The following is a 20,116-nucleotide window of genomic DNA, read 5'->3' as shown; positions in this document are numbered from 1 at the left end:
AGCGATAGAATTCTATGCCGGATATATAACTTTTGCGCGCCGATACGATGAGGGAAAGCCTCCCAGAGAAACCCAAAGTGGAGGGAGGGGGAAAAGAAAGGGAAGAAGAAAAGATGCGCCGCAAAAGGGAAGAAAACCGCAACGAAAAATCACCAAAGGAGGGGTCGACCTGACGTCCCGACGGGGTAGGTCAAGTAATGTGACGACACCTCGGCTGTCTTTCTGATGGGGAAGAAGGAGATGGGGGGATATTAAAGATTGTCTAGATGAGGAGGAAGAGGAGGAGCGAGAGAGATCAAACCGTGAGGAGGTGCAAGGTTTCCTCCACACTTTTCACGGTGTGGGTTTGCCAGTGTGGCGGAACAACTTCACATAATCGGCCTCTCCGCCAATCGAGTTGGATTCTCCTCCTTCCTCTCCTCTCGCCCTTCCAACCAAACTCCTCACCAGACAGGTTCTTCTTCTTTGCGCTTTTTCTGTTCGCCAGAAGTGAACTTGCTTGTCTGGTTCGACTGCCGCTAATGTCTGGGCTTTAATCACGCGACAGATACGCACTGCAAACTACTTCATTACATTTGGTGGTGGTGTTCTACGCTGTCCGGTCGCAAGTCTCGTTCAACCGCCCGACTCTCGGATCTTTTCTACGCCTGGATCGCAGTCCAGGAATGGGCATTGTGAGAGAAATATTCTTGCTAGTCATCTCGTCATTTCAATACCAATAAAAGGAAATAGTTCAAAATTCCTTTTCCGTTTCCCTTCGCCTCTCGAGGCAGGCCACAAACCTGTCCAAGTGCGCCAGGCAGCTCCAAACCATGAACCGTGGTCATCAGCGGTATAATATAGGTAAAAGAAAAGCTCAAAAGTTACAGCATTCGTCGCTCGCCGTTGTTTGCTTTTTTTTGATTACTTGCTTGCGTAGTAGTCGTTGCCTATCTCAGTAGTAGGGCATGGCATTTAAGAAACCTCCTGGATCTTAGAAGACTTGGCAGCCTCGCCCTCGCCCTCCTCCAGCTCGGGCATCTCCTCTTCCTGCTAGAAGTGTCAGTGACTGGACATCTTGTCAATTGGTTTAAGATTGGTAGACAACATACCTCTTCTTCCTCTCCAGGAACACCGGCATCACCGCCGAGACCGGCACCAAGCTTGGAGAAGTCAATGTTGGAGAGACCACCCTCGCCTCCAAGACCTTCGAAGCCTCCGAAGTTGTTTGCGTAGTCGTCCTCGTTCACCTCGTCTTGCTCATCCTCATCAACCCACTGTCTCTTAGTCAGCTCTCTCTGTTCCTAGATCCATGAAAACTAGAACCAGTATCATACCTTGTCGAAGTTGGTCTTCAGGAAGTGGATCTTCTGGGTGGTCTTCAGCAGACGCGGCCAGTATTCTTCCTTGAGCTCCTTCTTGCGCAGCACCAGCTCGACCTCACGGTCACTGTGGTTGACCTTGCTGTTCTCGGGGTCGATCTCGGCGAACAGGTCGAGAGAGACGTGGTATTTTACGCCCTTCTTGGAGTTGCCTGTAAAAGTAACGTTGGTAGGCTTGATGTCGAGGGTGGCGTCAGAACGGGCAACATCAGCAGCCTTGATGCTAACATAGAGGTAGTTGCGCTCGGGGTCGCTATCCGAAGAGCGCTGAGCCCATGTGACTAGTAAACACCCTTGTTAGTACCTCATGCTCGCCGAGATGAATGTATGCATGTAAGTATAGGCAGGGCGATAATATGAGAGACAACAAAGCCGTTGTATGGCATGATGCTTCCCAGTAGCCGGGAACCCCAGAAATGATGAAAATCCAGAGCGGGGAAGGAAATGAGGGACGGGAGGGGGAGTAAACTCACCTTCGGGGTGGACCTGAGGGAGTTCGGGCATTATGATGGTAGATAGCGGATAGGATGGGTTTGTTTAGAAGGACAGAATGTAGCAATCTCGTCAGAAGCGAAAGAAGGGAGGTGATGGGGGAAGGGGATGATGTCGGGGGGCTAGACGGATAGTGAAGTTGCAGCAGCAGGCGGTTGCTCTTAGCTGCTGATCGCCGGCGAGTCACTAGTAATGAATGCTAGAAAGTACTGGAACTCTCCCGCCGCCCGTTTGCTCTGTTTGCGGCCTCTGGGTGCCTGAGGCTCAATACTGCCCAGCGACGTCACTGCCCCCGTCCATATCTGGCTGACTCAGCCGCCGAGTGGAACAGCCAGACATCCACTCCATCCATCCATCTTGGAGCCCAGGCACCGCAGCAGCCAGCAGCCATGCAATAGTCCACATCCTGGTTGGTGCGCCTCTTCTACAAGCCCCCCCGCCATCTGGCTTCACCGGCTTTATTGCTTGATCGTTAGAAGGTCAACTACCACTCCCTTCACCGCATAAGTGTGTGAGAAGACCTTTGACCACCTCGATTTCACACCCCGCCGTATTGCAAGGTCACTTCAGGTTCGACTGATTCAGCACCCTGACAACATCCCATCCGAGTGTTCTCGCTTCAAGCCAAAGTAGACATTTTTGCAGCTATAGATATCGATCTGTGAACCCGTATTATCCTCGCGCCAGTCGGCATGGAGACCCTCAAAGCAGTCTTTTTCGGGCCGGATCCTCAAACGCAGGCAAGTGCCTACCCTAATGAGCGACATGCCTGGCGTTGCTGACTGTGATTGCTGCTCTAGATGAGGAAATGTAATCAGCTTATCCGCGCCAATACCCGACAGTTGGATCGGGACATCGCACAACTGAAGACTCTGGAAAGCAAGACACGACAGTACATTATGAATTCATCGAAGCGGGCCCAGCGCAATCCTTCCCAGGCCAAGCAGGCCAACATGGAGGCTAAGACATTTGCGCGAGAGCTTGTTCGCATTCGCAAGCAGTCCACCCGTTTACACACCAGTCGCGCCCAACTGCAGAGCGTTCAGATGCAGGTCAACGAGGCCTTTTCAGTTCGGAAGATTCAAGGCAGCTTGAAGAAGTCTACGGGCATCATGAAGGACGTCAACACATTGGTCCGGATGCCCGAGTTGAATGCCACGATGCGTCAGCTGTCGACGGAACTAGTGCGGGCTGGAATCATCGAGGAGATGGTCGATGATGCCATCCCGAACAACGAATTGCTGGAGGAAGAGGAAGAGGAAGCAGAGGAGGAGGTCGACAAGGTCCTGCAGGAGATCCTGCACGGCAAGCTGTCTCAGGTCGAAGGGGTTCAGCCCGAGAAGCCATTGGAAGAGGCTCCAGAACCGGAGGACGAGTTCGCGGATCAAGAAGCGACACTCGAGCAGATGCGGGGACGTCTCGAAGCCTTGAAGAGCTGAGGAACATTGAAGACGATTGCTTGCATCTGCGTCTTGGCTGATGTGACGAGAACAGTGGATTACAAGATGCCACTGAATACGGATTTCTTTCCTTTCATGTTGTGAACGGCGTTTGGGTAGGATGGCGGGCGTCTTTGGGATGATCGTAAGTACCGGTTGAGCTTATTTCGTCCTAATGTTGACTACGGGACTGGCCCTTTATTGGGAGCTTTGAGCGGATTGAGCTGTTTCTGTTGATATGAAGATTTTTTTCCGAGAATATCCCTGCTCGTAAATATACTCTATCATCTTTTTCTTCCATGCAACTTCGGGTTCGACTGGGCTTTGATTGCTCTAATTGAGTTTTTGGGCAGCAGGGGCTCTTGGCGGCAGCGGAAGGTTACAGATAAGCGCGAGCTTATGAGTCTAGACTCATATGTTGGATTGAACTGAATATACGAGATTAGATTGCATAGCTGGATAGCGTTGTCACATTAACTTGCAGTAAGTTGTAGATGAAGCCATGATCTGCTTGGGCACAGGCAAAGGGAGGCAGTGTTGTTTGCAGTGTTGGCCCGATGAGCCCCAATGGGGACTAGCGCGATGGGCAGGTGGCTCAGCCTTTCTGGGAAGAAGAACCGGGAACTGAACCTCCCGCCTTTCCCTTTTGCTTATCTTCTCCATCCCTCTTCCGTTTCCCTTCCCTTTCATCTTCCATCCATCCATCCTATCCATTCCCAACATCTTCATCAACCCACCTTGCAGCTTTTATCTCCACTCGCTGCAACTCAACAGTCAACGCGACATTCTCGCTTCCTGCCAGTCGTCCAGGTTAATCTGCCAGCTTCTGGACACCGTTGCCTCCAGAAACAAGCCCGTCCCAGCGTCGCGATTCTCCGTGGCGCAACACCTGTAACACTCAACACTCGTGAAATCTCATCACCTCCCGACACCCAACTCTACAAAGTTTCATACTCCACTTTTCACCATGTCTGCCAAGTTGGACAAGTCTCTCGATGAGATCCTCGTCAGCCGTCGCCAGGGCGCCCGCCGTCGCGCTCGTCGCTCGGCTCCCAAGGCTGCCAACACTTCTGTCCCGGTCGGAGGTGTGAAGAAGACCACCAAGGCTGCCAAGGCGCCCGGAAAGGCTGTCCAGAATGGACACCCGGTCTCTACGGAAAGCAAGATCATGGTCAGCGGCTTGGTGAGTATCTATTCTGCTCTAAATAGATGACCATTTACTAACGTTTCTAGCCTTCCGATGTGAACGAGGCCAATATCAAGGTATGTTGATCGAAAGGCCTTGGCCTTGGGTTTCTATCGCCATGTTTTCTTCTCGAAACCTTCGAGGCGCAACGGCTTTCGCGCGCGTTTCGATCCTTGCCACGTTATCTATATATATTCTTATATCACCGTCATGGATTCTTGGTCTTCAGCACAGGCAGCAAACTCAGAAAACTTCGCATGCGGTAATTGCACGCTGGCACCCTGCGAGTCCGCCGAAGTTGGAGTTCTGCCGTAGTCTTGCGAAAGGCGTGTTAGCTCGGGCGGATACTCCAGCCATCCGCCTTTGAAGCCACGCAGCAGACTGTGCCACAGATGGTTATTGAAACATACCATCTTTTGATACCAATCCGATTGGCTACACCCGTACAAATCCCACGTTTCGAGGCGTCGGGCATCAGCGAGCGCATCAGCCTACCAGCAGTGACCGACTAGTTCGGCAAGTGATCAACTGTCAAGCATCATGCTACCGGCGGTCGGTATGGGAAATGTTTCGAAATCGGGCAGGAAAGACTCATCTTCCCATATCACCTCCGTGAGACAAATCACGTCATGTTCTCCCTATCATGGGCTGCTAAAGAGATTCTGGGGGAACAGAACCATGGATTTGCCGCACACGTAGCCTTCGTGTTGTCTGTCACCGGGCAAAGGTTGTTGGCTACACAGACCGTAGCTTCTGAAGGCCAGCCCTTTGTCTGGTTGCGAAAAGTTCGATGACGACTGCTAAGTGGGTTAGTTTGGAAGGGGGACACATGATACAGTGAAGGCTTTCGGGGGAGTTCATCGTCGTGGTTCTTGGGATAAATGCTAGCAGCTCTGTGCTCCGGATATGACTGTGTCTCGGTGTCCTGGAATGAACGGCCATCCACTGATTACTACTAACCGCCGCTGTGTGCTCGCTGGTGCTCTTTGGTATCGCGTTTGAAGCCGGTGTCACGCGTTCTTCGATGTTTTGGCTCTTCGGAATTCCTTGCGCCTTCTACAATCTGTTGGCTCGACATACTAATTTGGTCTCCTGGTATAGGAATATTTCACAAAGTCCGCAGGTCCTGTCAAGCGAGTTATGCTCACTTACAACCAAAACGGCACGAGCCGTGGTATCGCCTCGATCGTGTTCAGCAAGCCCGACACAGCTGCCAAGGCTGCTAAGGACTTGAATGGACTACTCGTTGATGGCAGACCCATGAAGGTAGGTTTTTCCTTCACGATCACTTTTCTTACGTATGGACACTAACCAGTACTAGATCGAGGTCGTCGTCGACGCCTCCCACGCTCCTGAGGTCCCCGCCCCCAAGCCTCTGGGCGAGCGCGTTGCGTAAGTATTTTCTACAGTTATCTGCTACTGGGGGATCATGACTAACCGCGATGAAGGCAAACCAAACCCCAACCGAAGCCCGCTACCGCTACCAAGGCTGCTGCTGGTGCCAAGGGCCGCAAGGGCCGCGCTCGTCGCCCTAACGGCCGTGGCAACCGCCCTAAGCCCAAGACTGTGGAGGAGCTTGATGCTGAGATGGTTGACTACTTCTCCACCACCAACGAGAATGCTGGCCCTGCGGAGGGCAATGCCCAAGCAAACGGTGCTGCTCCCCAGCAGCCTGCCGCTAACGGCGGCGAAGACCTCGGAATGGCGGAGATCTCCGTAAGTTTTGTCAACGAGTTATTGTATGAACCAGAGCTAATAAACTATCTAGTAAATATCCCATCTAACATTTGACTCTACATGACGGCGTGAGTCAATTGTATCGACTGCGAAGGGCCAGGCTTTGACTGGCCACTCGGCCAATCTTTACGCACTCTGGGTCTGCCGGTTGGATTCGAGTTTCAAGCTTCCGTTATTTCATCATTGCTCTTCGGATATGTCTTTCTAGTTTGCTCTGTTCTTTTCTTTTTTTCATAATGTCGTCAGTGCTACTCGGATATCGTCGGTGGGATGGGGAAAGCCATGTATTTAATATACTTGCTCAATTGAAAACCAGCAAGCACATGTTTCATTGTAGTAGTTAATTTCTATAGTCCATGGTTGTCATGCTTGTCGTAATATTGTGTATGTTGGAATCCTTAAAAAAATTAGTAGTAAATAAATGACCATCTGCTGTTCCATGGCATTGACATATAAAATCAAAAGCAACCTTGTGCCAGTTACTTGATGGTATTGTATCGTTTTCAACATATACGTCGACCGCAAGTAACAGTCGATCTCTATCGCCTGATATTTCCCACACAAGTAATAACAAGGAAAACATGGAGAAATGACCATAGTACCATAGTGATCACACAACAGTTAATAGATTCGATTCTTTTAATAACATACAAAAACCCACCCACCAACTATAAACCCCAATCATAACAACCAAACAACCACCCACCACCACCCTCATCAACTCCAGGTCCCATTCGCGGGCCCGAAATACCCAACCTCCGGCATAGACTTATACGCCACGCCCTCTCCATCCGCAGTATTAACATAAACCGTATTGCCCCACCAATCGGGAAACACGGCGCCGGGATACGAAATACAAAAGAAGATGACGATACCACTAAGAGCCAGACCGGTATCGAGCGCAGCAGCCAGAATATAGTTGTACTTCTTCCACCAGGCGAAGAAGCGCTTCTTGATGAAGTGGTTGAAAGCGAAGTTCACAAGGGCCCAGCTGGAGTAATTGATACCCGTGGCGGGAGGGACGTTGTAAGTTCCGACGAAGATGAGGGGCCAGTTGATGTATTTCCAGAATTGGTTGCGGGTGTATTTGTAGAGGAGGTAGGTGATGAGAGGGGCGATGGCGCCGATCCAGAAGAAGTGGAGGAGGGAGGAGTAGATGCGGCCGACGGAGTAGAGACGACGGGGGCCGACGAGGCCCCAGATGACGGAGGAGGAGTAGACGGTTCGGCCGTTGGGACAGGTGAAGCCGTCGGATTGGTCGGAGGAGCAGATGTCTTGGATGTGGCCGAGCATCCAGATGGTGACGCCTGCTTGGGTGAGGGCGCCGAGGATGGTGGCGAGGCCTTGGGCCATGAAAAGGGTGCGAGGGGGGATTTTGAGGTAGTGGCCTAGTTTCATGTCCATGGCGAAGTAGACGCCTTGGCCGACGACGTCGGTGCTGAGGATTTTGAAGATCATGTTGGCGAGGGGCTTGCCTTCGAACATGTAGCCGCCGATAAATTCGGCGAGGACGTTGAGTTGGTTGGCGTCGACGTTGGTGATGCCTTGGATGATGCCGCAGGGGATCATGTAGATGGCGGGGATGATGAGGCCGAGGAAGACGCCGTAGACGGGGAGTTTGGTGTGATAGACTTCGACCATGACGATGGCGATGGCGGTGATGATGGCGATGATGGCGGCGTACCAGTACCAGGGGGTCTTTTTGTAGGATCGCATGAGACGGGCGTGGATGTCGAGCTTGTTTTTGCCTTTCAGGGCGGCCCAGACTTCTTTGCCGTGCCAGACGCCGATGTGGGTGAGGACGGCGGTGATGGAGGCGAAGGATAGGCCGTAGACGAATGCGTATGTTGCGGGGAGGTATGGGGGTGAGTATTGTCGGTAGGCGTCGACGTCTAGGGTGTTGTCGGCGCTGATGACACGGGCTGTGTCGTAGACTGTACCGGTGCGGTCGTAGACGTCGGCGGTCATCAGGGGGAGATAGGCTGTGAACCATGTGTTGGAGTAGTAGATTCCTGGAACGACGATCCAGAAGAACAGGGCAAAACCGGCGAACACGTTGATGGCCGCCCAGGATGGTGATAGAAGGGGGTTCGTGTTGTAGGCAACCTGGCTCCAATCGAATGTGATAGGACTTAGTCCTAGGCCCGTCTGCATTCCGAATAACTGGTTCACGACCACATTGCGAGGAGCGATCCAACAGATCCATGTGAAGTAGGAAAGGGCAGTGAACATCAGCCCTGGGAAGAAATACCATACGAAACCACCTGCGGTGACGTAGAGGAAGAACCGCAGACGGGAAATCTTCCAGCCATTGGCGACGGTGTTTGCACGCGAATGAAGCGTCTCCAGCATGGCGCAGTTCGAAAGGACCTGGGGCCAGATGATCCTTGCTGGTTCAACTAACCATGGTGCAGCCAGACCGGCCACTCCAAATCCCAGCAGCTGTGCGCAGAGAACCACGAGGACAGAGAAGCCAGCTGAGAGACCGAAATTGTAGAACCTGGCGCTCGATGCCTGGATGATGTTGGTGGAATCTGCGCTTCCATAGCCGAAAGATACGTTGCTCATGATGACGATGAGAGCATGTTCTTTGATGTTGAAATGGCGATCTGGGTTGAGGGTGAACGATCCCAGACGTCCGAGGCTTATAGTCCATAAAGGCAAGACTTTGGCCAGGAAGACGCCACACGGATAGGCAAGTAGCTCTGCTACCAACGACACGATATGAACCGACGGATACCGAAGCGAGAAGAACTGATTGATCCCCGATCCAACGATGGTGAAGATAAACCCAAGCACCCACATGCGGAATGTGTTAACGGGCAGGCCTGGGTCGTCCGTCTCAGGGACGACGGCGCGTACTAGGCGTGTCACCCATTAGATGGGTCAGTGTGTATGTGAAAGGCCGCATACCTTCAGGGAATGGCGAATGCTCTGATTCATAGTCAAACTCATTTGGCTCCTTCTCTTGTTCAGAAAGGTCAAATTCCGGTTGTATTTCTTCGAAGCCGCCTTGTTGCACCTCGACGTCCGCGCTGACTTGCGGGGATTTGAACGATTTCTCATTCAGCTCTTTGGAAGCCATCTCCGCAGTAGTCATCTGTCAATATGACCCTGAAGCCGAGTAGATGAAGGCGGGATACCGCCGACATCGCAGGAGGACATAACCCCTCCTTTTAAGAGCAGGCCGATCAAGAGAAAGCTTGAGTCCTTATCGCCACGCGTGGTGTGTTGCAGCACCTGAGCGTCGTTAGCGTCTGGGCAGGTGTAACAAAGCCGATAAGAAGCATGTCGGTAGTGTCTATCGTGATAACGGCCGAGGTACCCTGCAATCAAACCCCCGGAATGCGGAGAAGCTGGCCTCGTGAATTGTCATGTTACACAGCTGATGCGATCTTTAAAGAAGCCCGAGGCATCTTCAGAATTTGCGATTCGCCGGATACGATGATTTTTGACACTCCAATTAGTTGACTCTTCTCGGGAATCGTTTTTGCTTTGCCACATTCCGAGTGAATTGAAAGCCAATGGTTTTGATAAGGCGTGCATCCTTCCGATTGGGAAACAAGACCGATAGCGTTATCGCAGGTGCGATGCCAAGTTTGGCGGGGGCGAAACCGCGATAGTGTTAATGCAAGGACGGCTCGCAATCTAAAGCCTAGATTTCACTTGTGCGTGATGCACTTTCTGTGGACTGTGGGACCTCAGTGGGACCAATGTTCCAGCCCTATCTCGACGATAAATCTTTCTGCTTATTGGCGGTCTTTCCGACTGGCTGGCTGCAGTAGTAGCGGAGGAAGAGCTCGATAGGGTGATGTTCAAGTCCATCAAACTCTAGCACTTTCGTGTACTGGATGACAACCCGTTTTCCATTATGGTGTGCTTGCAAAATCCGTCCTTGCTTTCTATTGAGGTAAGATATAGCCAGAATCTAGGAAGCACTTGTCAGATGTGTGTCCAGGTTGATTAGAAAGGGGCTTGTGAATGACTTACTGGCATGATCGAATGCCGTCTGTAACAGTCCAGCCCTATGCGAACAGCCATAACTCTCATAATGGCCTTCACTTCGGCCACTGTGAGCCCCTTCGTCTTATCGATCTGAATATTCTGACGGATGTCGCATACAGCATGGGGTACTTCATGCTCCAGGTCTTCTAGAATGCGCAGTATTTGCCAACTCTCGGTAGAAAGCTTTTCGGTTAGTTCGAGGCCTGGCTGCTGCTTCCACTTGCCCTTACTAGTGGCTCTTCACTCAGTGTGTTAGTTAAGAAAATGGATATATGGGAGGTTCGTATCAACTTACCCACACTCGCGGAGAGTTGTCAGGTTATCCAAGCAGAAACCTTTGCGTACGGAGGTGGCATATTTTTCTCGGAAGAGATCAAGGATCAGTGGGCACTGAGTGGCTGTGCTTGAGGGTGTGTTGCCAGGTCCTGCATAGCCTAAGCTACCTCCATTTGAGGTATTCTTGCATAGCTGCTTCGAGAGGCATATCCGTATAGTGTCAGTCGATAATGGGGAGAAAAAGCACGGTTTGAATTTGATTATATCTTGGCTGTTCATGTTGATTTCAGATGCGTCGATCTTCAGCTTCAGTAGTTGCCATGGCCTCAAATATCCAGCTGAGTGTTCCTCAATCCCAGCATGGGTTGCGATTATTTTGTCCTGTATTCTCTGGCGCTTCGCTTCTTGTGACAGGTGAAGATGGAACATGGCCATCTTATTGTCGCTAGTCAGTTTGTGGAGGGAGAGGTTGAGGCTTTCAAGTGGAGAACGAGTTCTTTGATGCATATTGTAGGGAGCTGAGATGAACGAATCAAGTGTTGTGATTAGTGGAGAAAGGAATCAAGACTTGCGAGTTGTAAGAAGTCGAAGTAAACGAATGAAGTGGTATGATGTATGTTCGTTGTCCTTTAGTGAAGCTGGCAGTACGCCACTATTACAAGGTCAGCCCTTCTGGTCTCAAGTGCAATCATAAGCATTAAATCATACCAGTTCTGGGTTGCTTTTGATACTCTCGTTTGAAAAGAGTATAGGGATCGCTGCCACGATAGTGGAATATCTCATTGTCTAAATCTAGTAGCATATTTCCCCCGAACATGATTAGACAAAGGTGCCATCTTGTATTCTATTTCCTCTGTTGCTGGCAGATAATGGAGGATGAGCTCATCGTAGAGAATGACGGAAGTGATGGAAGTGATGGAAGTGATGGAAGTGATGGAAGTGATGGAAGTGATGGAAGTGATGGAAGTGATGGAAGTGGTGTGATATTCGTTGCGTAGCCGCAACGGTTTCCTTTCTAGGAAAACTATCAACTAAACATCTTAGTCGAAAAGACCAAGGGGTAAGAAGATGACAAGGCTTTTCTTCGAGGATGGTTCCACCCATAGCAAATTTGCGACACTCTATCTTGGACTGGTTGTGTGATGTAGTATCAGGGAGAGAGCTGCTTGGTGGGCAGATCCAAGGGGAAGAACTCTCCGTGGGAGCAGGTGACCAGTGAGTTCTACTCTACTGCTCTGACACTATCCGCAGGCCTATATTACTTGGTTCATGGATGGTATGGCTACGAGACTGAGATTTTAGACTGGCAATAGTCGAAAGAAACTTTTCATCAAAAGCTTTGGCGAGTCAGACACTAAGTTCTGGTAATAAAATCCCAGGTGATTCGATTAACAGTTTTTTAGAGCACGTTACTTCATCCTACTCATCCCACCCATACACTTGATCGCAAGAATAGCGCAAATGTTCATACTCTTCATCCAGTCAGAGTCACAGAAGTACGCATAGAGGGTCTTCACTGGCCATCTCCTTAAGAGCAGTAAGGGCACCATGTTCTTCAGGTCCAGTGTAGGTCACCTTCGTCTGACTGTGGCCCATGGTTGTATTATGGTTCCATAAAGTGACGAGTGAGGTGCTCTAGACTCAATTAGCGAGGACATTAAAAGATTGGAAGGGTGGACTCACTATCGAATCTGTGTGCACGTCCCAAGACAGATTTACTTCTTCCAGGCGAAAATATTTCCGCTTCAAGTCGCGCAAGAATTTCCGCCAACAGGTATATCTGAAGATGATATTCTCCATAGTCAGGACCCGCAAACTATGGCAATACCTATTTAATTTTGGCTCAAGCTTGTGATGGCCCATACCCGTAACATTGTGTAGTTTGATTACCGCCAGAAGTCCAACTCGAAAATACTTACCTTCCAAGGCATCATAAACGACATCTTCTGCACAGGCTTTTCCAAGATCAAGTGAGACCTCATTTACTCCGTAGGGGTAGGGAGTATATAGTGGAAGTAAAAATCTTTGATACAAGCCACGGCTGGGTGCTATGCTTGCGTTGATTTTGAGTGATATGTCGGTAACTCTTAAATTTCCATAGAAGGAATCAGACACAGCCGGGAGACTCTCAAGACCGCCATGTAGAAGTGAGGGTAAGTTATATGTCGCGAAATCTAATGTGAGCGAAGCTAGGGAATTTTCAGTCTCACAAAATGCGTATAGCAATGAGAAAGTCATGTCAATAGCACCCATCCATGCTAATCTATGGTCAATGTGCTTAATGTCCACTGCAGAAGTCCGGAGAATGCGGCATTGTGTGAGCTTTTTGACGACTTTTCGCAAGTCTTTCGAGACTTGTGACTCCAGGGGACACGACGGAAGAGCAAGATAACCAAGGCCCAGAGGTCCTCCAGAAGAACTGCATATTGACAATTCTCTAATAGCTGAGGCTTGCTTTTCGGTGAGCCTCATCAACTGCCGCACATGCCGCCGGGAAAGGTCGGTACAGATTGTATGAAGATTGATCTTGTTGAGCGGGTCGGCACACACTTGGTAAAACGTTCGGCAGGTGACACGCAAGGAGCAAAGGTCAAAATACCCAAGATATGAGCAAATCAGATAATATACCTCGAGTGGGAGGTTCTTAAACTTGTTTGCATCATGAGAAATCTGGGCCGTGACGCTATGTGTCACTGCTCGCCAACGGTGAGAACGGGAGGTGGTACATGATATGGATGGTACTCACTGTAGACACGTCTAGTGTTGTCGAGAGCCATCATAGGATGGTCTAGTGACAAGTGTCTGTAAACCTTGGGTAGTATCGAGTTGCCTGTTCCCAGGAGGCCAAGAGATTTCCAGGGCTAGGGATTCTGAAATGAACGTGGATGTACATAGAGGATACAGAACAAGCTGCAGAGAGGAATATGGCTGTTTCATAACTGGTGCGTAGTGCTACTGGCATGGTTACCTCACGATGAATTTTTAGGTCAAGATGACGAATGTATGACTTTCAAATGATGGTGCACGTCGGACTTAAGAATGATGATCCTTCTGGGTCAACCAAGATGGATGGTGTATTATTCATTGATTCGTATAATCTATCATTTTCCATTCTGGCTTGCAAGCCAGGCTTCGTGGGCCTTCTTCTGGCGCTCCCAGTCTTTCCGGAGCTTCTTGCTCTTACTCTTGGCGAGAGGCTCTCCCGCAGCATCTTTCGTGGGAATGCCGTCTTCATCCCAGGCGCTGTATTCGCTGGTGCGGAACATTTCCACGGGATTGAGCTTTCCTTTCTCGAGCCGTTCTTGGGCAAGCTTCTCTTGCTTCTCCTTCTCTTGCTGCTTCAACAAGGCTTTACGAGCTTGTTCCTCGCGGGCCTGCAGCATATCCTTGGTGACAGGACGGACGAGCGCGGGCTTGTTTTCGCGGTCTTCCAAGTAAATGCCCAGGTTGAAGAGATCGACATTACGCAAGCGATCGCAGAGAGAAAGTATGTCCTTGGAAGCCTGCTTGGAATCGTCCAAGCTTAGCGAGGCTAATTGAGATGTGAAGTTGTCCAGGACTTCGGAGTAGGGCTTGTCAGAGTCGGACACGGTTGCTTCCTTGGTAGCAGAAGTGTCCACAATATCCTTCACCTGCTCAGCGGTGATGGGAGTTCCAGACATGGCAGCTTGGCGCAGAGTGTCACGCATGGCGGACAGTGGGTATAGGAAACGCTTGGCTGCTTCCGGAATGTCAGTACCTTCCCAGCCGATGCCACAGTTGTCAGGAGAGGCCGCGCCATTCAAGCCAAATATAGTGACAATCTGGGTGACCCATGTACCCATGGATTCAACCACCTTGAGATCCAGGGTTTGGCTGTCAAGGGCGTTGAACGTCGTGACCAACTCAGAAATGGCGGCCATGACCTTGGGGGTGTCAAAGGAGTCACAGAAGTATTCGTGGACCTTCTCTTGTGTGGACTTGAGGGCCTGTGCCAAGGTCTCGGAGGAAGAAGTCGGCGCCTCGTCGGAGGACCGGAAGCTAGAGGGGTCCTTCGCTTTGACAAAGAAGTTGTTGAGCTTTTCTTCCCAAGAGGAGGCATTCTTGATGAGATCATCGGTGATCTCGACACCATCACGCCATCCACCAAGCAAGAAGACGATTCTCAAACTACGAGGGGTGTAGTCACCGCGTTCGAGAGCCTCCTTGACAGTGGTGAAGTTCTTCAAAGATTTCGACATCTTGGAACCCTGGATGGACAGGTGGCCCATATGCAGGAAGTAGTTGACCCACTGCTGCTTATGCTCGCACCAGTAGGCTTCACTCTGCGCAAGCTCGTTGTCGTGGTGAGGGAATGCAAGGTCAATACCACCGGAGTGGATATCAATCTGGCTACCAAGGCAGCTCGATGCCATTGCCGAGCACTCGATGTGCCAGCCTGGCCGTCCTTGACCCCACTTGCTTGACCAGCTGGGCTCACCCGGACGGGATGCCTTCCAGAGGGCAAAATCATCGGAGGACTTCTTCTCGGTTGCTCGCGACAGTGCGCCCTCACCGTCCCTCAGCAGAGGCTGGTTGTTGCGGTTCCAAGGCTCGAGTCGTGCATAGTGGTTTCCAGCTTCTTCGAATGCCTTAATGTCGAAGTAAACGGAGCCATCGGAAGTGACATAGCCAAACTTGTTAGCAACGATCTTTTCGACGAATTCAGCGATCTGCTGGCCGTATTCCGTGACTCTGGTAACAGCATCAGGGTCGAGGACATTGAGATCACGCATATCCCTCATGAAGTGATCTTCGTACTTCTTCGTCAATTTCGTGAAGATCTCGTGCGCATCGCCAGGAATTGTAGACCCCTCCGTCACATCAAGATAGAAGCAGAAGACATCCTGCGCGGCGTCGTAGAAAGCCTTGCTGGAGGCAGCATCGATGCCCGAGAGCTTCTGGGCGGCCTCCGCAATCGCCGACGTCGTGGCTGTCACAGTCTTGATGTGCATCTTAATCTTGACCTCCGCATCACCGGGCTTCTTGTCTGCCTCCAGGGCCCCTCCCTGCAGCACAACTCCATAGACCTTCTCGGCTTCCGCGACAAAGTTCTCGGGCTTGGTTTCGGGATCGACCAGGGGAAGGTTCTTCTTGATGTAGGCGCTGTATGCTTTGCGGGCGGTTTCGAGGACATCGGGCGTAACGGTGGGGTGCTCGGCAATGTACTTGTTGAACAAGTGCTGTTGTCTACCGCGCAGGATGATCTTGAAGCCAGAGTCAATCCTCGAGAAGCTATTGTATCGGCGGGGTAATGACACCTACCTTGTCATCGACATCGGTGATGTTCATGACAAACTCGACGTCGAACTTGAAGTAATCCCTGAGGATTCGACGCAGGATATCGGTGCTGACATAGTTTCTGGCATGACCCAGATGCGCATCGTCGTAGACTGTCGGACCGCAAGCGTACCACTTAACTTTCCGGCCTTTGGGGTCCAATGGCACAAAGGGCGTCTTAGATCTGGTGAGAGAGTTCCATACTTTGAGGGAGGGCAGACGAGTGTCGGGATGAGCAGGGGGTTGCTGCCAGGGAGGCTGTTGGCGACTCTCCATGATGGCCGAGCGAGAGAACCGGCGTGATGAAAAGAGCGACCGGCAAACGAGGGGTAATCGTGGTGGTGGCATAAAGTGTCTGGATGGTTACCCACCAGTTTTTCAGCAAATTATAACGACTTGCTTTGACGGTCTGCCACCGATTGGCTTCACCGCCGTCATCCCCGCTTTGGGCTGGGTCTCGTGACTGGCCATGACTCATTCAGGCACAGGCCATGATTGGTTTAGTTTGATGCCATCTACAGGCAATCTATACACATACTCACTCATTGCAATATACAGACTAGACTAATATACACTCTCGAGCGATACAAATGAAAAAGACTACTCAGAAGGGTGATACTCCATATACTCCCAGCACCTTTCCAACATCATCATCCCGCTCCCCTTTCACCACCGTCGCCACCCTCTCTCCTCCATCAGATGGTTCTGCAGCATTACGTCGTCGCAGTGATTCAGGGTCACCGGTGAGATTCGTGGCACACAGCCCTGGATCGGCTCCAAACACTTTAAATCCTTCATCTTTGAGGCGACACATGTACAAGACCATCATCATGTTCAGTGCAGCCTTGCTGGCCCGATACTCCGTAGCACTGGCTATGTGAAAGGGAGATGACGGGTCTGCCGCACGACTGATGGAGCCTGTGCTCGAAGATACAAATACAAGACGTTTCTCATATGAATTCCGAAGCAGGTCGAGAAATGCTTCTGTCGTGCTAAGTGCTCCGACCACGTTCACATCCAGGATCTGGCGCATAGCCTCTCGACTTGGCGGATGCTTCATCGAGCTCATGGCAGCATTGTTGACTAGGATGTCAAGTCGTCCATACTGAGCTTTGATCTCGGCAGCAGCAGCATCCACAGACCGATCGTCAGTTACGTCGATTTGAATTGACGAGACGCTGCCCTTGATACCGGGGACAGCCTGCAAAGTCTTGGCCGCCTCTTCACCCTTGACTGGGTCTCGCGAGCCTATAATGACATGGTAGTTGTCGGAGAGGATCAGGTTCTTAGTCGCCTCGAATCCGATGCCCTGGTTTGCCCCTGGAGATGTTAGTTGAAACCAATTGTTGGGCTGGAAGAAGTACCAGTGATCAGGACCAACTTTTGCTCAGCAGACATGATTGGTACAGACTTATAGATATTCACGCAGGTCTAGATGTTCTTGAGTGATTGCAACCACCGTCATGTTCAACACTATATACTGTGCAGTTCGGAAATATCAAGCCTTAACTCCGATGTATAGGAATGCCCATAACTCCGATAACACCGGCTTCGTCGCATTGAAGGATTCGGAGTCTGGAGAGCTGAGAGCTGCCTGCTCGAATTGTGGCTCACCTCAACGTATAAGGAAATAGGTTGCTTTGCGAGCAGAATTGATGAGATGGATCATCACGCTCTATAGTCACCATTTTGCTTCGGGATGTTTGCCTTGGCAGGAACTGGTATACCAATCGTGCCAATCATGCTTTGGTGCATCCCGGAGATCTTCAAGCCCATCAAGACCAATGGGATACTAGAGGGAGGGTATTAACCTCCTAATTGACCTGCGTTCCGATGACATAGAGTGGACCTGGCATCACAGTGCATATGCTCGAAACCAGTCATGCCAGTCATACAGCAGCCACATGCTGAGTGTCGAGCAGGACAACATATAGTTGAGGGGGACGATGTGATTATCAAGCTCATGGCAGGGCTGACCTCTTATAACCCGACACATCCGACAAAAGCATAGGTCAGGCTTTATCCACATGATATACTATATAGACATGATCAGACTAGTACGTGCACTAGTCAGCCGTGAGGCTCTAATGATCTCGAAGGAGGCGATAGATATTGGCTGAGATCCACATGTGCACGGAGCTTCAATCGCGTTGTGCTCCATACTAGTCGACGAGGAAGCTTGTGCTATTCCTAGACATCTCCCATTTCCGTGAATCAGTCGATGTTCAGCAGCTTACTAAATTGACCCATATCCTAATAGTCATTTCTTCTTCCACGGCTATCTAGCAACCTTGTTAGATAGATACCGGGATTCGGAAATATATGAGACATCGTTCATACCATGTTCGAGACATGCCCGTCTCATAGTGAAACTATTAGTCTCCAAACATCGCTGGATACAAGATGTTCTCTACGAAATAGATAAATCTACATGCAATGCACACACCACTACAAAACCATCCATTTACCATGATACATGTACACTTACATCTCCCAACACAACTACTCAAACTAACTAAATCATCTCCCTCATGATGGTAAAATAAACTACCCTTTCAACCACCCTCTCTTCCTTGAAATCCTATAGATATCAACCATAAAAAATGATATACAATAATGATAATCGCACACCGCTCCGCGCCACCAGCATCGAAGAACAAAAGAACCACAAAAGAACAACCCATCCACCCACCACCCACACCCCCACCGAGGTCTAGATCTAGACCCATCCTTCCATCATCAGTCTACTAGTCCCACCGCACCAACCACCATCAATCCCGATAAAGAAGAAAGAAAGAAAGAAAGAAACCAGAAAGAGTTCAATAAGGTGATGCAACCATCCACAGCAAACAAGAAAACGAAACACAACAGGAATAGATCAATATTTAGTGTAGTGTAGTCTAGTGTAGTACTTCTTTCACCGCTAAACCCCAAAGCCACATCCTCCCGGCAAGGGTGATACAATATACGTAGTACGTAGTAGCTATCTTGGAAATAGTAAGTAGTAAGTAGTAGGTAGGGGATATCAATTCCCAATCCAGTTGCTAAACTACGTAAGGTAGTCAACCGTTGTTGACCGGCTACAGACACCGACCCCGTGGGATAACGGTCAGTCATTCTATCATTCTTTTCTTTTCTTTTCTTTTTCCTTGTTTTTTTCAACGATCACGAAAAGTTAAAGTCTAAGATAAAGAAAGATATTCCATATCGGTTCAAATCCCTGAGTAATGGCTAAAGTAGTGGTGGGATATTCTATCCGCCGCGGGAATAATCCTACCTCCATCCCACTACTACTTACGGCATACATCCCAAAAAACCTGCTCTTCTCCAGACAACATCCATCCCACTCGAATAGGAATATATCCCCACACCCACACACACTATTTACCCTTTTGCACAATGAAAACCAGAGAAGAGTAAAATAAACCTTAGACCAACAGGCGTAACCATAACCAACGCTTCCCCTCGTGTGTGCCGCCGATCACACCAAGTAATGTAACTGTACAACCATAACTCCCTCCGTACAAGGAATTCATTCCCTCACCGCCAGTTCACGGCCCCCCCCCCTCCCCTCTTCGGTAGTTAGTAAACTAGCGGGAACGGAAGGAAAAGAACAGGGAAGGGAAGGGAAGGATAAACGGTAAACGGTTGCCGTGACACACAGGTTTAATTCTCACATGCAATTAGCCGATGAGATGAGATGAAGAAGAAGAAGAAGAAGCGGAGCGTGAGAAGGATGGAAGGCCTGGAAGAGCTTCTGGAACGAGGGGGATCCTTGTTTCTTTCATGAGGTGGATAGAATGAGAATGAGGATTGATATTAATTATTTAATTGGTGGGATTATTTATCATCGGATATTATCCGTCAGTTAGCTTTCATCCTCATCCTTATTCGCGTCCTTCATTATTTATCCATTACCTAGTGAATACTACAGTAAGTACTCTTACTTACTGTGTAGTACTACCGACATCTCCCGATAACATTACTAGTTACATTCCTTATGGATTATACTTCGTTACGAAGGAATGAATGAAATATATTCCTATCCCATCAACACGTGGACAGCACACCAACAAATATTTCCTAAGTAGTAAGTAGGTAATAAATATATCCTGCCGAAATCCCGACCGACCGGCGCAACAAGCGGCTTCCTGAATATTATCATTCTCTGATATTATCGTCTGTCTCCTATATTCCATCAGGATTCATAATCACGAAGTAGCAGCTAGCTAGCTAGCATCTGTCATGAAGAATGAGTAAGTAAATAGTTCCGTGTTAACCGGTCTACCCGGTCAGACAGACAGACAGACAGACAGACAACC

At 49.8% G+C, this 20,116-nt stretch overlaps 7 protein-coding genes across 7 annotated transcripts; 2 read left to right on the top strand and 5 right to left on the bottom strand.

The window, feature by feature from the left end:
• Positions 1-929: 929 nt before the first annotated feature.
• wos2 (Hsp90 cochaperone SBA1) lies at positions 930-1,865 on the bottom strand (the record flags this gene model as incomplete). Its single annotated transcript, XM_041689576.1, has 3 exons — positions 930-1,256; positions 1,317-1,642; positions 1,835-1,865. 3 exons carry the CDS (start codon positions 1,863-1,865, stop codon positions 930-932), a joined length of 684 nt encoding a protein of 227 aa, XP_041543247.1.
• A 680-nt stretch (positions 1,866-2,545) lies between these two features.
• VPS24 (ESCRT-III subunit protein VPS24) lies at positions 2,546-3,292 on the top strand (the record flags this gene model as incomplete). Its single annotated transcript, XM_041689575.1, has 2 exons — positions 2,546-2,593; positions 2,654-3,292. The coding sequence occupies 2 exons, from the start codon at positions 2,546-2,548 to the stop codon at positions 3,290-3,292; spliced, it is 687 nt and encodes a 228-aa protein (XP_041543246.1).
• A 967-nt stretch (positions 3,293-4,259) lies between these two features.
• Positions 4,260-6,249, top strand: AKAW2_41165A (putative RNA annealing protein Yra1; the record flags this gene model as incomplete). Its single annotated transcript, XM_041689574.1, has 6 exons — positions 4,260-4,475; positions 4,526-4,555; positions 5,580-5,744; positions 5,800-5,870; positions 5,927-6,194; positions 6,247-6,249. The coding sequence occupies 6 exons, from the start codon at positions 4,260-4,262 to the stop codon at positions 6,247-6,249; spliced, it is 753 nt and encodes a 250-aa protein (XP_041543245.1).
• Positions 6,250-6,932: 683 nt separating this feature from the next.
• Positions 6,933-9,315, bottom strand: optD (small oligopeptide transporter, OPT family; the record flags this gene model as incomplete). Its single annotated transcript, XM_041689573.1, has 2 exons — positions 6,933-9,076; positions 9,129-9,315. The coding sequence occupies 2 exons, from the start codon at positions 9,313-9,315 to the stop codon at positions 6,933-6,935; spliced, it is 2,331 nt and encodes a 776-aa protein (XP_041543244.1).
• Positions 9,316-9,939: 624 nt separating this feature from the next.
• AKAW2_41163S (uncharacterized protein) lies at positions 9,940-11,003 on the bottom strand (the record flags this gene model as incomplete). The annotated part of the gene is made up of 3 exons (XM_041689572.1): positions 9,940-10,143; positions 10,206-10,458; positions 10,516-11,003. The coding sequence occupies 3 exons, from the start codon at positions 11,001-11,003 to the stop codon at positions 9,940-9,942; spliced, it is 945 nt and encodes a 314-aa protein (XP_041543243.1).
• Positions 11,004-11,984: 981 nt separating this feature from the next.
• On the bottom strand, positions 11,985-12,296 carry AKAW2_41162S (uncharacterized protein; the record flags this gene model as incomplete). The annotated part of the gene is made up of 2 exons (XM_041689571.1): positions 11,985-12,131; positions 12,180-12,296. 2 exons carry the CDS (start codon positions 12,294-12,296, stop codon positions 11,985-11,987), a joined length of 264 nt encoding a protein of 87 aa, XP_041543242.1.
• Positions 12,297-16,398: 4,102 nt separating this feature from the next.
• AKAW2_41161S (uncharacterized protein) lies at positions 16,399-17,192 on the bottom strand (the record flags this gene model as incomplete). Its single annotated transcript, XM_041689570.1, has 2 exons — positions 16,399-17,114; positions 17,159-17,192. The coding sequence occupies 2 exons, from the start codon at positions 17,190-17,192 to the stop codon at positions 16,399-16,401; spliced, it is 750 nt and encodes a 249-aa protein (XP_041543241.1).
• Positions 17,193-20,116: the final 2,924 nt, after the last annotated feature.

This window comes from Aspergillus luchuensis, chromosome 4 (genome assembly GCF_016861625.1).
Source record: "Aspergillus luchuensis IFO 4308 DNA, chromosome 4, nearly complete sequence".
Taxonomy (NCBI): Eukaryota; Fungi; Ascomycota; class Eurotiomycetes; order Eurotiales; family Aspergillaceae; genus Aspergillus; species Aspergillus luchuensis.
The sequence above is the reverse complement of the archived record's forward strand: the minus strand, read 5'-3'. Positions and strand labels throughout refer to the sequence as shown.